Source organism: Cicer arietinum, chromosome 3, assembly GCF_000331145.2.
Source record: "Cicer arietinum cultivar CDC Frontier isolate Library 1 chromosome 3, Cicar.CDCFrontier_v2.0, whole genome shotgun sequence".
Taxonomy (NCBI): domain Eukaryota; kingdom Viridiplantae; phylum Streptophyta; class Magnoliopsida; order Fabales; family Fabaceae; genus Cicer; species Cicer arietinum.
This window is the reverse complement of record NC_021162.2, coordinates 61,087,500-61,102,377: the sequence shown is the minus strand read 5'-3', so window position 1 is coordinate 61,102,377 and position 14,878 is coordinate 61,087,500. Positions and strand designations below refer to the sequence as shown.

Sequence of the window (14,878 nt, the reverse complement as noted above, 5' to 3'; positions counted from 1 at the left end):
ATTATGTTGGATTTTTTATTTATAATATCTTTTTTTTATTAAAAAATAAAATAAAATATAAATTTATATACTAAAATACATTTTTTTAATGTCGTATTTTTAGAATGCGATCATGTATTAATTGTTTTATGGTGTCTTTTAAAATGTTGCATCATGAAAATTTATGTAGTGAATTTTTTTAAAAATAATTAAAATTACAATAAATAATACATTAAATATAATAAAAATTATATTATATTAATAAATTTCAAAACACATTGAATATAAAAAATAAAATACGTAAAAAAAATTATATAGATAGAATCACACATCATATAATCATATAGATATGTATATGTAATAAAATGAAGGCAATTCAAATTGACATTTATGACGGTGTTTGGAGACAAAATTGATAAACAGAAAAAAAAAATTCTATGGATTTTTTTAATATTTTAACTATATTTTTAATTATATTATACTATTTATATCTTAATTATAAATATGTTTTAAAAGAAAAAGAATTGTCTTTAAATATAAATATAATGATTTTATAATTTTACCGTAAAAAAAAATGTGGATTATATATATATATATATATATATAAAAGTCAAAAAATGTTACATAATCTTAATTAAATAGAGAGGTATTTAAAAAAGTAGTGATAATCTTGAAAATTTGTATATAGATGTTGAATGAGTAGAATGCAATTACAATTACAATCACATCAGATACAAAAAGGGTATTTGTGGAGCCCACATAGTACGTAGCATACCTTAGTGTTAGTGCCCCTTCTTCTTTTTCTTCTTCTGTCACTCAACAACATTGTCAAAAGTAACCTCTTCCATTTCACTTTCCTACAATACCAAACCTTGTCTTCAACCTCTCTCTCTCTCTCTCTCACCTTTTTCTTTCCACTTTTTTCAAGTCTTTAATGGCTGCCCATGTCAAAATACCGCGTTAAACCATATTGGGTCGGTGCAAGTTACCATTTTTCTTCTCTTTTTGGCTGTTCTTAAAGATACCCACTTGAAGGGAAAAAAAAATTCATATTTTTTTGTCTTTTTTCTGTTAAAATTTGCTGAAAGTCCATTTTGTTTTTCAAAGCTTTTCTTTTTCTCATCTGGGTTTTGTTGAAACTGAGCTAAGATTTTACTGATGCAATTTGCTTTTTTGTGTTATGTGGAATTTCATTGAGAAGGGTGTTCATGAGTTGGAAATGTTCAAGTTGGTTAGGAAGAGGGAAATTCATTCATAAAGTTATATTATTTTTTTTGCTAACTTGGATTTTGATGGTTCAGTGGTTGAATGCATCATTGATTGCATTTATTAGTTCTGTTATGCACTAATCATCGAGTTCTGTCTAAGTTGGTGATTTTGGATTAGACAGTGTTTAGGATTAGATAGTGTTTGGTACCAAGCTTTTGTGTATCAGAAGCTTTTGTTTTTGTGATTATCAAACTTTTCCATCAAGTTTAATCATTCACCTTTTTTCATATTGGAAGAAAGTGAAGTTGGAATCTCTATACTAGTGAGCTGTCAATCTGTGGCTAGTTGTCTCAATTGCACTTTTCTTTTATGGATAACTGAAATTTTCAGATTTTTCTTTAAAACTTGAGTTAATTAAGGCATGTGCATGAAGAAAAAACGACATTGATACTTTTCCCTCCAAAGCAAGTTTATATTGTCCTAGATAGCTTCACTCAGTTGTGAAACTTAGGGACTGAAATTGGAATTCCTAGATGCTTTGTAAGTGGACTCATCAAGCTGCATCTTTGGCTTTTACTCTTTCAGCATGTTTATGCTTTGTAAGTGAAACTTGTTAGCATGAAGAGATTAGTTTGGTCTGCATATAATTATTGCATTATTTCTCCCTTTTTGTTAGGGAATTATTCACAAACTATGATTTTGGAGCTTTTTTATGACTATTAGCAGCATTTGTTCATTGAATGTGTTTTTCCATATATCAGGCTATGCAAAAGGTTATTCCACTGAGGAGTTTTGTATTAACATAATCAACCAAAGGCTAAGATTACCTTATTAGCATCCCAAGGAAAGGGGAAAGAGAAAAGAAGAAAATCAATTGTGCCAAATTCAATCATCATTATGGCAAAGAGATCCCAAAGATTCCCTATACAGTATGAGAAAGATCAGTCAGGTTGTATGTCGGGTTTTATTAGTATGTTTGATTTTCGTCGTGGCCGCTTTACTCGGAAGTTGATTGTAGATAAGAGGCACAGCAGCAAACATGCTTTTGGTAATGTTTCAATGTCTGAATTTTCTACTTCCAAATAATTCTTCAACTTTGCTCGTGTCATGTGTCTATATATCTATACAAGGAATGTTTGTAATGTAAGCTAAATATATAATAAAATTTGGTTGGTTGTACTAAATAATTTGGACTGGAAAATCTTGAATATACTTTTGTGTTATTTTGCATATCAATCAATGTTTGAGTTGATATCTTTCATCATATGTTTTCTTTGTGTATAATAACAACTCTGAAATATCCTGTGGTTCAGCCATGCTGCGTTCATCACAAAGCATCATAACAATCATTGAATTTTCATATTTTTGTTTCTGCAGGTGCTGTACTTACCAATAACAAATTTGAGGCATTGAGCAATTTGGATGAAGAATATCAAGGCAATTTTGTAAGTTTGTCCATCCAAATCTTAATTTTCTTTTTTTCATTCAGCCAAAAATTTGAAGTTTAAATACATGAAAAGAGCACAAGTTACATTAGATTATGATTTTCTTACATCATGCATAGTCAAATTTTGATATAACTATAGCATCTATGTTTCAGGACAGAAGAGAGAGTAAGAGACTAACCGTGACAACGGATGCTGACAAGCTTAGTGTGAAGAAACTCATAGAAGAAGAGATGTTCATTGATCAGGATGAAATAAGGGATCAAGGTGAAGTTGTGGAATCAAAGCAATCCGAATTAGGATCTGAAGATTCCCTGAAGACAGATTCCAAAAGAAAAAGAAAATCTCGCAAGAAAAGCCGAGAGATGGACACCAATGATCTGAGTGCAACTTTGAAATCTGAAATCTCACTTAATCAGCTCTCAAAGCAACAATCAAGAGATAATGTAGATTTAGACAAGATAATGGAAGATTTTTGTCAAATTGAACGTGTTTGTTCTATGATGAATGATGACGATGATAGCAAAATTCATACTCAATCAAACAAAAAGAATATTAGTTCTGAAGAACTTGCAAAAGATGCAGTTCATGATTTTATGAGACAGATGATATTGAATGAGAAAGATCTGGTAGAAGATAAAAAATTCCTTTGCTCGCATGAACTCATGGAAACACTTCAGGTTATAAGCTCGGATAAGGAATTGTTTCTCAAACTTCTACAAGATCCAAATTCACACTTACTGAAATATATTCAGGAGTTGGAGAATGCTCAAGGGAGAAGTGAAAAAGAATGCAATTCTGTTGCTGATTCCAACTTCTCTGAACAAGACCTCAGCAGTCTAAAACAAACTAGTGAACTTGTCAACTGCAAGCGTCATAACTTTTTCTGGAAAAAGGTTAAGTCTCAATCAAAAGTTTCAACAAATAAAAATGGGAAAGCTGAGTTTCCAAATAGAATTGTCATTCTGAAACCTGCACCAACAGGCATGCGAAATTCAGAAAGTGAAAACAACATTGCTCCGTCACTTGACTCTCGTGATATTGTCTGTTACAAAGGTCCTTCTGTGAGAGTTGGTTCGCACTTTTCTCTTACAGAGATAAAAAGAAAACTAAAAAATGCTATCGGAAAGGAGAAGCATGGAAACCACAAACTCCCTACCGAAAGTCAAAACATTGGCTCAAAAGGCAAAGCCATTGGTAAAGATAAAATTGGAATGAAATCTCCTAATAAAGACCATTTCTTCATTGAAAAAATTGCAAGACCTATGTTTGATGTTGTGCAAGGAAACAAGACTAGTACATTGAATGACTCCAAAGTTAATGTGGAATATGAAAGTGGTTCCACGAAGGAAAAGGTTTCTAACATATACATCGAAGCTAAGAAACATTTGTCTGAGATGCTAGATAATGGAGAGGAGAACACAAACATTTCTACCAGGCAGATTCCGAAAACCCTTGGGAGAATACTGTCCCTTCCTGAGTACAACTTTTCTCCTCTTGGAAGTCCTGGAGGGAATTCGGAGCATCATTTTGTGACTGTGCCTGCGAGATTATCCGCATCAGATAAAAATTGGGAGGTTAACAAGGATAACTTGTCTCCCGAGCAAGCAACTTCTATTGATCAACCAGATGACGGAACAAACAGGTCAGAAAACCGGTCAAGCGTTTGTGATGAAAGATCTAACGAAGAACCAGAAATTAAGTCAACTTTCTCACATGATCTTGGTCTTGTTGATACTGCTGAAGCCAGTTATCTTGTTAGAGATGAGATAGTTGTGGAAGGTACTAGTGCAAAGTACATGATTTAAATTACTATAGATATTATTGACAAAACAATTATTATAGATACTATGGTCTGTGTGTGCTTGCTTGCGTTTACATTTATTCTTTCATTCACCCTTTCTTAATGTTTGTGCAGGTAATGTAGAATTCACAAAAGATATAGATGTTTTGGTGTCTTCCTCGGATACAAGTGGCTGCATTGCAGGGAAGGACCAAAATCATGATTTCTCAGAAATTCTTGATGGTGCTAGATGTTCTGAATGTTTGAATGAGGTACTTTCACTTACTACATTGAATATTTTATGTAATAATTGATTTTGAGATAAACTGGCTATAATGCTAGAAGTTTCAATCAGTTACAATAGACCCTTTAAGATTTTTCTTTCAAATCCTCTTTACTGTGAGATTTTATTTTGAAGTGAACTATCATTTGACTCTTTTGCAGGATTTGACAGAAGAAAACCAACCATCATCTCCACTGTCATCCCCCTCTCACTCTTTCAACGCTAAGAAAATTGAAGAGCTAGAAAGTAGTACTGATGTATCTGGGCGGCCAAGTCCTGTATCTGTGCTCGATATACCATTCTCCGATGATGATCCTGGCTACTCCACATGTCAGCCTGGTAAAATTCCTGCACTAGAACCTTAAGGACCCTATGGCTATGTTCTTAAAAGTTCAAATAGTATTTTAAACACAATATTTTGAAACTTTTTTTTTTCCAGTAGAGCTGTCTCTAAACTTGAAACTAATAAAAGAAATAGAAACAGTATATTGGTTGGTGGAGTTATTTAATTCATACTTTATAATGGAGAAATGTTTTTAGATAATTTGGCTGGTTCGGATTCTTGTTCCTTCATTCCCTGCATATAGAGAAAAGAAGAATTGGAAGTGTGATTGAAGGACCGACTACCCCTTTTTATTTAACATGTTAATTTTAATCTGGTAACACATTCATTCATGATTTTCAGCTAAATTACGAGTACAGCCGCTACAAATTCAATTTGAGGAACGTGACTCTTCGCCAGTGGATCGATTCAATAGAGGAAGGTGTTCTCTCGAAGAAAATGAATTGATATATGACTACATAAATGCTGTCTTCCAAGCTGCTGACTTGACACAAGATCAACTAATGATGAAATGCCTTTCCTCAGACAGAATACTAGATCCTTCTTTGTTTGATCAGGTAGAGTTCTTCTCAAACATGCTTTGTCGCGAACAGAAGCTCCTGTTCGACTGCATCAACGAGGTTCTCATGGAAGTTTGCTGGCATTACTTTGGGCTCTCACCTTGGGTATCATTTGTAAATCCTAGTATAAGGCCAACTCCAAATATGAAAACGGTTATTCTCAAGGTCTGGGAAGGAGTGCACTGGCATGTCCTTCCTTTGCCTCCACCGCATACTTTGGAACAAATTGTTAAGAAAGACTTGGCAAAAAATGGAACATGGATGGACCTTCGATTCGATGCTGAAACAGTTGGTTTTGAAATGGGCGACGCTATTCTTGCAGAACTGATGGAAGATACAATATTGAACCTTGTGAATCAAAGTAATGAAAGTTAATGCTCTCTCCTTCAATTTGTATTTGAAGAACCATGAGAGCAGCATTAACTTGTTGTAGAAGACAACTCAGTACTTTTCTCTCAAGCAAGCTGTTAAGTAAATTCCTTATGTGTGAAGAGAATTAAAATTATATATACATTGCGCATGGGAACATAAATTGGCCAGGAGCAATAATGGGGTGTCATAAGCTTCTTTAATCATACATGATGGAAAATATAATGTGAATGAGGACACTCAATAAGGAACCAAAAGTTAAAAGAAAAATGCAGGAAGCCAGCCATTTGCAATTGGTTCTTGCAAAAGTTCTAAAGTAGGCTTGTTTTCAATGATAACAGACAAAGTAGCAGTTTTATTTGGTGTGACATACTTCACCTTGTGAGGGCTAAAGGTTGTGTAGATTTTGTAAAGTTTGATTTGCTGATCATATTACCTGGTGTGTTATAATTTTGTTTGACACAATCCTTACTTTGTATATTTGCTTTTTGGTTAACCTATTGTAATTCAGTGTGTGGAAATAATGAAATAAGATATCAGTTTGGTTTAGTTTCAAAGTGGAGAACAAGCAGAAGTATAACAAAATAAAATGAAATGCCTAATGACTTCAATAAATTAAAATAAAATGTATACATTGTTGAAGCCAACATGCCAACAAAGCCTTACATATAAAAAATGGCTCATATTAGTGTTACTTCTGCTTCTTATTTCCCAGTATATTTGGGGTCAAAGGAGCTTTCACTTTCCTCTTGCCAAAAGCATTAGTTCTGCTTTCATCTTCATCGTCTTCATCGTCATCTAAATTGTCGCTTGCAATTGAAGACTCTTTAGCAATATTGGCTGCTTTTCTTTTTTCAGCATCCAATTTGGCATACAATTTCCTTTCAACAGGGTCATTTGAAGGCCCTACTTTGGATTGTCGTGAAACTTTTGCACCTAGACCAAGCCTACAAAGATGTGCAATGGTAGGTATATATCAAACAGATTTGCAAAAGCCAAAGAATCAACAATTTAATGGTGATTATACTGACCTTTGAGGTCGACCCTCCATATCCACATTTGTTGTTTCATCATCTGCAGATTTGCTCATATTATTTACCCATGCCTCAGCCTGCCAATCAGAGCAATCAACAAGTAAGTCAAGCAGCCCTAAAATTTACAATATTTGATAAAATCCCTCTTAGCTTATCCCCAAAAAACTACATATTAAACTTTTGAACACAAAAGGAGTATGAAGAAGAAATACATTTGTCTTCCACTCAGCCCATTTTGCGCCATGATTTGAATGTAAAAATACTTTTTACTTATCCTTTGAGGATGAGAGTGAGAGTACAGATAAAGCATGAAATTGTGAACCCAAATAAACTATAAATTGGTTCATACTGAGATCCAATATAATCAATGGAAATTTCACATATTTCTTCCAGAAAATTTATCAAAAGATAAAGAGTCACAACAAAGGAGTCTATGTGACAATTAGAGGATAGGGGCAATGCCTGAATCTTTCATAATATCGAATAAATAATTTTTTCAATCTTTACAAGGTAAATTTCGAAACTATCAATTTCATAAAATAAGTTAATACTAGCTGCAAAACTTAGCAAACAGATCTAACAAAACATTCATCACTGTAAGTTAATACTCTGAAATTTGAATGAATACAGATCAATACTATATCAAATAATTCACCAACCACCTCATAGACATGGACATAAAGTACATAAACCTTATTCTCTATGCATAGCAAGAAGAGCAAAAAGAATATTTACCAATTTCAAGGCCTTGTTCAACTTAACAATTGGGGGAGCACTAGTTTTCTTTGGATTTTCCGTAATACTCATTTCAAGCTTTCTGCGCCTTCACAAATTGAAGAGAAACAATTAATATATACAGCCGCCTATGTATTCTAAAATTTTAATTAACTGATAATAACATAATAATTAGAACAAAGAAAAAGAAAAAAATTTATTTGACCTTTATTGCCCAACTTTAACAAATATAATAATTGCATATTCACAAATTCTCTAGAGCTGCAAGCAGAGCAGTTGGATGAAAGATATAAATTCAAGCAAACATGTTTTAATTTATAGTACGATCTCATTCTCATCTTTGAATTTAGGGATGACAACACAACCCGCATTCGCGGGTACCCACCAAAATCCGTTGCCATGTCTACTTGAATGCAATATTAACAAAATTTTCCAATTGTACCTCTAGTTAATACTATTTGCATCACTCTGGAGTCAATATCTTTGATTTGCATTTATGGTAATGATGAATATACTACTAATAAGGGTAACTTAGTAAAATTTTCATCCATACATTTGTCTAGTATTCAATTCAAATTGATCTACCTGATTGAAAGCAAATAAGCATTTTGAAGAGATTGAACAAAGGTAAAAGCCTTGGTTAGAAAAAAAAGGAAAAAACAAAATGAAGGTAAAAATACATCACCAGCCTTTAAATTTAACTCAATTTTCACTTAAGTCCTATAAGTTTATTTTTCTTGATTTGGTAGTTTAAGTTACGTTATGTTTGTACCGTTAATCTTTTGTCTCAATCTCGACAACAATTAGTTCAATTGAAATTTTTTGATCATTTGAAATTCTATCAAATAATGCAATAATATGTTTCATCATTTTAATCCTTCAAAGAAAATTTATCAAATATTATAAATGGTATATATTTCTTTATTTTCTCTACAACAATTTAAATACACGTGTAGCCTTAAAAACAAGGTAGTAAATGTTTATCTACATAATCAATGTCATTAACTTCCTTCACATGCAAATTCGCTTGAATAGTCAACTTGTTGTGATGTTTCAATTAGATGTTAACATTTTATGACAATAATTTCAAAAAAATTTCAAACTTAAAGGACTGCAGGTGTAATTTAATAATTCTTTAAGGTTAACGGTGCAAACAAATGTAACATAAAGACATAATCGAGAAAAAATAAACCTAAAGAACCTAGACAATAATTGAGCTAAACTTAAAGTACTAAATATGTATTAGTGCAAAAAGTGTGCATCAGATGCTTTCAAACGCCACTTGCTATAACAATAAATCATCATCATTGACTTCAATGACTGAATCTATATATAATCAAGGTCATCTTAAAGATTTTGAAGGCACTGTTCTAATTTTAAAATTTGAGTCCCTAATAAAAAAAAGTGCAATTTTAATAATTAAAAAAATTGATAAAATAAATTTCAGTCCCTATACACATATCAATCTACGTGATGCACTCTACACATATCAATCTACACAATGCACTCTACACATCTACACAATGCACTCTACATATATCAATCTACATGATACATGTCATTGGTTTAGGTTAATTCATGTAACAAGAAAAATGTCCAAATAGCATGTCACCTTCACGTATTAGAGTCAAATATACATTTCGGCAACGATAATACAACAACAACAATTCTACTCATAATACACATTGATTATAGAATTCAAAATTACAACCACATACACCACAATATCTATGTTAATTAACATATATATTAACATCTTTGTCGTGTCGGATCTAGTCAGAATTCATCACAACCGATTAGCATATATCAAACTACAATTATACTATAGAATTATGTAACATAAATATATTTTCTTTGTTTGATTTTTCTAACGATTTCAGTTTTAATTGCAAAAATAAGCAAAAGTATATCTAAGATAATGTGAGTGTAATATGTTCTTTGAAATAGATTCAAATTCAGCTAATATTTCAAATAATCTCAAACGATATATTCACTTTATCATTTGACACAATGCAGAACCTTACCATCAAACTAAACCCTAACAAAACACTACCATCAAATTAAACCCTAATAAAAATACTAAAATAGTACATCATAAAACCCTGGCATCAAGATTCTATCATAATCAATTCTATTGTCGTGATTCTAGAGTGTTTTGGAATTTAGAGAAAAAAAAATCCAACCAAACAGCCTATACTATAGGTCGTGGCCGTGGCGTTTGACCTCCCTAATCAGGACATGGGTTAATGGTCTGGTTACAAGGTTTAATGCCGGCCTAACAATGTTGACTTTTTCAAATATGTGTGAAATAAAAACAGAAATTGATCGGGAAAAGGGAAATTTATAAAGCATGAAATGAGGTAGGTACCTTTGGTGGTGGTGGTTCACTGCAGTGGGATGAGATGAGCTGACGCCGGAAGCGAAGGACAGTCGGACCAATGGCGGAGCTTGACTAAAAAGTTTGAGGTGATCGATATAAAAATATAATATATAAATTAAATATATAAATAATATTATATAGCACAAAATTAAGTTGTAATAAACACAAAGTGAAGTATCAAATAATTTAACTACATGACTTAAGAATATCTTAAAGTAATGGACATAAAATGCAACAAAACTCAAACACCTTATATTCAACAAAAAATCTCAAACACTTTATATGAACTTAAAATCAAACACCTTATGTGCAACAAAAAAACTGAAAGACTTTATATGAACATAACAGTTATGTGCAACACAAAAACTCTAAACAAAAATCAGCACTAACTTCTAATTGAAACTCCAAATCAAAATTCCAAACTCCAAATCAAAGCTCCAAACTCAATGCTAACAAAATAAACTTTAAATTTCATGCTAAAACAACATAAGCAAAGAGTAGAATTCCACAAAAATATTGGATACTGCCATATAAGTTAACTTCTTAGGATATGTAAAACTCAACAAAATGGAGAACTCAAAACCAACACGACGAACTAAGAAAAATTAAAATCAAAACGAACTAACTAACAGAGGAGCGACGATTTGAACTAACAGAATTCCAAATCAAAACTAACTATAAAAAATCAGCACTAACAAAATAGAAATCCGAACCTTTTGAACAAAGCAGCAACGCGACAGATGAAGTTGCGGCGAACAGAGAGGCGAGAGCGACGAACGGCCACGGAGACAGTCAGGCAGAGGCGGCCGCTTGTTGTGATCTGTGAATCTGATTCTGAAGGAGGGGGAGAGGAAGGCTGTAACTTGTAAGCAAAAGGGATAAGAGAGAGGAAGAAAGAGAAAACTGAATTAAATTTAGGTATTATTGTTATTTTTTAGTTTTAATAAGGGTGTTTTAGTCATTTTACCTGTAATTTTTTTTTGGGATGGCCGTAGATTGTTTTTGGGGTGGCCGCAGCTCCGCCCCTGAGTCGCACAACGGTGGCACGGATGAAGATACGAGCGAGCGAGCGAGCCAGGCAGCAGATAATGATTTTTTTAAAAAGTTAAATTACACTTTTCACATTATTATTTTTATATTTCACTAATTCTACCTTAATCTCTTTAGATTATAAACTCTAAATATTTTGTTCTCTTTTTTAAATAACAAATAATGTCTGAGTTTTTTTAATCATAATTGTGAGTTATCAATTCGAAGTTGAAATGTTTATTTAACAATATCACTTAATTGGTTGAAATTTTATTTCTGTTCACTACACTTTACACACTTGAATCATTTAAAGTCTTGGGCAGATAAATTTTATTTCAATTAATCAAATAAATGCTTCCATAACCTTTATCTTACTAAATTATCTTTCATAACTATTGAAGTGTGTTTTCCACCGTCATAAATACAAAGTAGAATTAATATTTTGAAACTAGTGTACATAGTAATAATTAATGGTACAATTGAAAAAAAAAACAATTAAAATTACATTGAAAATTGATAATGTCATTCATTTTTAAACAAAAAATTATTACTAAAGTGATAGTCATTGAGAGAAAGATGAAATATGAAATATGTTTTTCTTGTCTTTGTGTGATGTTGATTATATTGTATGTCATCTCAATGAAACGTTATATTATTTCTATTAGAATGTTGTGAATTGTTTTCCTTCTATTGAGTTGGAAGCTAAACAAGGTCATGGTTCGTATAAAAAGTAATTGGTTTTACATTTGTGTTTTAATTTTTGATTTTATACTCACAATTCATAGGATTTAGTGACAGGAATCAAGAAATCTAGATGTTGGATCAACTTCCTAATTGTTCAAAGGTAGATGACATGGGTTTCTTTTGGGTTGGGTTTGAATCGAACAACGACATCAATTTGTTTTTTTCCAGTTGAAATCTATATTTAGGGTTCAGTTTATTTTAGAAGGGACGACTGAGATAGGGTTCAAATATTTTTTGGGAGGTATGACCCTGATCTCAAAAATTGAAACTCAATGATTATAAAGATAGACAACACGTTAAAACAAAAATTGAAAAAAGGGTTACCTACTACTGTATTGGGTAAAAATATGAGGTCCATCGGTGAACCCTTTAATTTGAAGACCACATTAGGGGATTCCCTTAATACAAGTAACAAAGATAACTCATTTACTTTTTGTTCCATGTTATCATGGTAACATGTGACTTAGAGGAAAATCCATATACAAAATAATCTACTTCGCATCAATGAAGGTCAATCTATTTTGCAAAGAGTTTACTTATATCATATCTTATATGAGTGCGGATTGAACTCCCACTACTAAACTTCGTTGGTGGTTGATTTATAAATATATATTATTGATTTTTTAGCTTAGAGGATGTTCGAACCCTGATGAGTTTTTAGACTCAACCCACCTAAACTTTAACATATTTCATAAATAAATTAAAAATTAATATTTATCACCGCCAAAAATAAAATAAAATACAAAATTAAGAGTCAAATTCTTGGTAGCCATAGGTACCGCCCGCATAGAAATATAGATGTTGGATTGACTTCCTAGTTGTTTTAAGGTAGATGACATCAGTTTGAAGTGAAATGAATGGTCACAAGAAATATGAGTTTGAATTGTCACTCTTTTAAAATTTAGTTTATATACTTTAATCGATGTTTTACTCCAGATTAAACTTGATAATCAAAAGTTGATTAGTAATCTCTTAACTGACTATAGCATTATCAACAATTTATATGAAGTTAAGAAGTTGTAAATAATAATAGTGAAGTGTAATTTGTGTGTGCAAATAATTAAAGATAATGAATATAAAGATCACACATAACAAGTATATTGCTTCACCCAACTCGGGCTAGTCCGATCATCACAATTGTGAGATTTTCACAATGTGTTTCAGAACTAGAACGTTATCCTTCACACATTTTATCTTGATCACATTTTGATCAATTACAATCTTCACCTTTCAACATACAAGTTATTTTTATAGTCGTCTTTCAACTTTTAAAGGATTTTCACAGTCAACTTACAATCTATAAATAATTTTTACAAATACATTCAATCTAACATAAAAGATAGACTTGAGTTAATTTCAATGTATATGATAAAAAATATTTGGGATCTAATGATTCTCAACGTTTTGTTTGAGATAAATAACGACATGTTCAATAAGCGATGATCTACAAATATAATGAAGAAAGTTGGAGTTTGCTTGAAGAGTTTTTGACTTGTTCTTACTCGAACAAGTGTTGGTATATTGCAAATTGAACTCTTGTCTTCATCTTCCAATTGATCTTCGATTTATAGATGATGAAATGTTTTGAATATTCATTTGAAACTGAATATAACCATAGGACACATCAGTCAAGTTTCAGATCTATTTTAAAATAATTAAACACATATTTATGGTGTTGTCCATAACATTATTGACAAACCCATAATGCTATTGTTTTTTAGTATGATGGAAAATGTGAATAAATGTGAGAGTGAGCTATCAACTGTCATTTGGCACTGTGTATGATCAGAAGTCTGCCTAACTTTATGCAAAATAGTGTTAGTACAATATACTTGTGTCCTTTTGTACTTGCTCACAGCTCATCAATTTGAAGATCAATATGGATATCATTTTGCAGATCAATCTGCATGTTTGTTTTTGCAAGTGGACCTTAAAATCTTGACTTTTAACTACTTATTAAATGTTGGTAACCTTATGTGCAAAATGTCAATTGATTTACTGCATGTTGCCCTTCAAAAAAAGATCATTTTTGTCAATTGTTCTTTAATAGAACAACAAGAACATTCTGGTGAATGTTCTTCTATCATTCTTTTAACAAATGACTTAATAAAACAACTCAAACTTGAAATATTTTATTCTTCAATTTTGATTCTTGTTATTTTGTTAAACTGCTAGGGATATTTATGAGTGCAATTAACTTGTTCATCATGAGAATATTTCATAACTATTGAGAATGTTATCTTCTACATGAGAGGAGAAATATTTTATTGAAGCAATACTTCATACAATTTCTCTTGATGTTGCTCATGTTGTTCTTGTCCATCAAGTATCACTGAGATACTTTAGTATAAATATGAATGTATTTTACATTTTCTTCGTGAAAGTGCTATCTTGAAGATTCAACAATCATTCTCTTGAATGATTGATATAGTATATGATATATTCATTTTGAGATTATTTCATAAATATATTATTTGACTTCTTTATTTATCTTCGTATATGTTTGAATCTACAATATATTCATTAGACATATTTCTCAAGGTATCAAATGATCATTTTGATCACTCTCCTTATTCTTTGGTTCAAAATGTTATGAACACTTGTTGCATTTGATTCTTGAGACAACTTTTGACAGGACAACTGATTTAGGGTTTGAATATTTTTTTAGAAGCATGACACTGATATCAAAAACTGAAACTCAATGGTTATAAGGGTATATAAATGTAGTTTTACATACACTAAGTATAAAAAGATAAAATGTAAAAAATATCAGAAAAAATGGTAACCTATTGTAATGGGTAAAAATATGAGGTCCAATAATAATCTCTTTATTTTAGGGACCATATTAAGGGTTTCCCTTAATAAAAGTAGCAAAGATAGATTTTTCACTTTTTGTTTTATGTTATCATGTGAGTAAGAGGAAAACTCATCTACAAAGTAATCTAAAAACATCAATGAAGGTCGATTTATTTGATAAAAATTACT

General features: G+C 31.5%; 2 protein-coding genes across 7 annotated transcripts; one reads left to right on the top strand and one right to left on the bottom strand.

Annotated features, from left to right (window-relative positions):
- The first annotated feature begins 790 nt into the window (after nucleotides 1-790).
- On the top strand, nucleotides 791-6,520 carry LOC101504997 (uncharacterized). 4 transcript variants are annotated; one of them, XM_004492679.4, is made up of 7 exons: nucleotides 791-1,728; nucleotides 1,950-2,236; nucleotides 2,566-2,633; nucleotides 2,789-4,415; nucleotides 4,552-4,688; nucleotides 4,861-5,038; nucleotides 5,385-6,520. In XM_004492679.4, the coding sequence occupies exons 2-7, from the start codon at nucleotides 2,086-2,088 to the stop codon at nucleotides 5,975-5,977; spliced, it is 2,754 nt and encodes a 917-aa protein (XP_004492736.1). In that variant the 5' UTR covers nucleotides 791-1,728; nucleotides 1,950-2,085; the 3' UTR covers nucleotides 5,978-6,520. The 4 variants fall into 4 exon arrangements, with proteins under 4 accessions (XP_004492736.1, XP_004492735.1, XP_004492737.1 ...); XM_004492678.4 differs by having other exon boundaries at nucleotides 791-1,787; XM_004492680.4 differs by having other exon boundaries at nucleotides 794-953.
- A 36-nt stretch (nucleotides 6,521-6,556) lies between these two features.
- Nucleotides 6,557-11,199, bottom strand: LOC101506165 (uncharacterized). Of its 3 annotated transcripts, none has more exons than XM_004492682.4 (6): nucleotides 11,088-11,199; nucleotides 10,834-10,976; nucleotides 10,109-10,192; nucleotides 7,741-7,828; nucleotides 7,003-7,082; nucleotides 6,557-6,918 (listed from the first exon to the last, which is right to left on the bottom strand). In XM_004492682.4, the coding sequence occupies exons 4-6, from the start codon at nucleotides 7,810-7,812 to the stop codon at nucleotides 6,663-6,665; spliced, it is 408 nt and encodes a 135-aa protein (XP_004492739.1). In that variant the 5' UTR covers nucleotides 7,813-7,828; nucleotides 10,109-10,192; nucleotides 10,834-10,976; nucleotides 11,088-11,199; the 3' UTR covers nucleotides 6,557-6,662. The 3 variants fall into 3 exon arrangements, with proteins under 3 accessions (XP_004492739.1, XP_027188550.1, XP_027188551.1); XM_027332749.2 differs by having other exon boundaries at nucleotides 10,834-10,954; nucleotides 11,088-11,197; XM_027332750.2 differs by lacking the exons at nucleotides 10,109-10,192; nucleotides 11,088-11,199 and having other exon boundaries at nucleotides 10,834-11,014.
- Nucleotides 11,200-14,878: the final 3,679 nt, after the last annotated feature.

Bases quoted from the DNA above. Each gene is read 5' to 3' on its own strand.
- LOC101504997 (XM_004492679.4), top strand. From the start codon at position 2,086: ATGGCAAAGAGATCCCAAAGATTCCCTATACAGTATGAGAAAGATCAG. The intron at 2,237-2,565 runs GTAATGTTTCAA...TTGTTTCTGCAG, and splicing joins CAGCAGCAAACATGCTTTTG to GTGCTGTACTTACCAATAAC. The intron at 5,039-5,384 runs GTAAAATTCCTG...CATGATTTTCAG, and splicing joins CTACTCCACATGTCAGCCTG to CTAAATTACGAGTACAGCCG.
- LOC101506165 (XM_004492682.4), bottom strand. From the start codon at position 7,812: ATGAGTATTACGGAAAATCCAAAGAAAACTAGTGCTCCCCCAATTGTT. The intron at 7,083-7,740 runs GTAAATATTCTT...TCTGATTGGCAG, and splicing joins TGAACAAGGCCTTGAAATTG to GCTGAGGCATGGGTAAATAA. The intron at 6,919-7,002 runs GTCAGTATAATC...ACATCTTTGTAG, and splicing joins ATGGAGGGTCGACCTCAAAG to GCTTGGTCTAGGTGCAAAAG.